Source organism: Cystoisospora suis (assembly GCF_002600585.1).
Source record: "Cystoisospora suis strain Wien I chromosome Unknown contig_10901, whole genome shotgun sequence".
Classification (NCBI taxonomy): Eukaryota; Apicomplexa; class Conoidasida; order Eucoccidiorida; family Sarcocystidae; genus Cystoisospora; species Cystoisospora suis.
In genome coordinates, this window is record NW_027163673.1 from 1 (window position 1) to 1,612 (window position 1,612).

At 44.3% G+C, this 1,612-nt stretch overlaps 1 protein-coding gene across 1 annotated transcript; it reads right to left on the minus strand.

The window, feature by feature from the left end:
• Positions 1-133: 133 nt before the first annotated feature.
• CSUI_011333 (trafficking protein mon1 subfamily) lies at positions 134-1,565 on the minus strand (the record flags this gene model as incomplete). The annotated part of the gene is made up of 2 exons (XM_068071433.1): positions 1,470-1,565; positions 134-257 (listed from the first exon to the last, which is right to left on the minus strand). Coding segments are annotated over exons 1-2 (192 nt in total), but the record flags the coding sequence as incomplete, so codon positions are not given.
• Positions 1,566-1,612: the final 47 nt, after the last annotated feature.

Below are 1,612 nucleotides of genomic sequence, written 5' to 3' on the forward strand. Positions count from 1 at the left end.
TCTGTCTGTCTGTCTGTCTGTCTCTCTGTCTGTCTGTCTGTCTGTCTGTCTGTCTGTCTGTCTGTCTGTCTGTCTGTCTCTCTGTCTGTCTCTCTGTCTCTCTGTCTGTCTGTCTGTCTGTCTGTCTGTCTCTTACCGCGAAGGTTTTGGTGCAGTGGGAGGAGAGGGCGAAGAATTGTTCACCGTCATTCTTAGATGATAGACAGATATAGCAGACATTCCGAGTCATGTATCTCACATACATATACAAAAAGGCTCTGAACACGAGAGAGAGAGAAGGAAAGAAAAGAAGAAGAAAACAGACAAGATAATTCCGAAAAAGCGAGGAGGAGGAGAAGGAAGAAGAGGAAGACAAACCATCAACAGGCGTGAAAGAACCATGAAGGAAGCTAGCTAGCTAGCTAGCTCTCTACACGGAAATGAGGGGAAAGTCTGCGACGGGGGGGATGAAGATAGCGAAAAAGATGAAAAGCACCTCAAGGGACCACCTTCATTCATCCACGTCTTCTAGGCGGGAGATTCATTGAGAGATAGACTGATAAATTAAACAGAGAGAGATAGACGACAGACACACAAGGAGGACTGCATTTCTTCCTCTTCTTCTTGTTCTTCTTTCTTTTCTCTTTGGCTTTCTCTCTGTTTTCATACACCTACTCGTATGTATATGAAGGCACACACACAGAGAGAAAGAGAGACGTGAGGAACGCAGGAATATACACCTAGATCTATCCATCTATCTTTGATCTATCTAGACCTTTCTGTATGTATGTGAAGAAACATGAAAGGAAGAAAGAGAGACAGACGATCAAGACAACGAGGGGAGCGCAGATTTCCATCAATTCAATGCGTTGAGAAGTCTACTAGGGCACACACATCAGAATTTCCATCCATATCTTCACTACATAAACTCCTCTGATATAGACACACCTCTCTCCTCTTTCTGTCTCTCTGTCTGTCTCGGTCAACCTGCTGTATGCAGCCACAGCTGAAGCCGTCTGTTGAATAAGTAAAGAAGTATATCATGAGAAATGTATATCTTTAGGACCAATCGATGGATGATCTGAGACCTCCTCCCCGCGGCTCTTCTTCCCTTCGGTATCTCATCCATGAGTTCGATGTATGTCTCCACGGAAGAAGGCCTTCATACACATGCATTTCTGTACAGGTAGATCTACAGAGATATAGAGAGATTTATGTGAAGAGCATCTTCAAAAGCTTGCTCTTGGAGAGAGAAGAGGTCTGCCGGGGGTGACAAGACAACAGCTAGCTATCCTTGGAAGAGATCTATCTAGCAAAAAAGAGGTGTTAGACACACCCCGGACAGCTAGCTCATCGTGTCTAGTACTTGTATGTCTACTCCTCATACTGCTGTGACTTTAAGACTACTGCTATGACTCCTCCTATGACAAAGAAGAGTAGTAGTCGTAGTTCGAGAAGAAGAAGAGGAAGAGGAACAAGGAAATCCTTACCGATCATTGAAGCCGGGAAGGCAGAAAGGCGTCCAGCTCTCTGCTTGACGTAGAGCAGGCGACGCCATGACAAAGTTGATCAAAAGAAGTAAATCTACCAAGAAAGAAAGAAAGAGATACACAGATAAAAAGATAGATGGAGA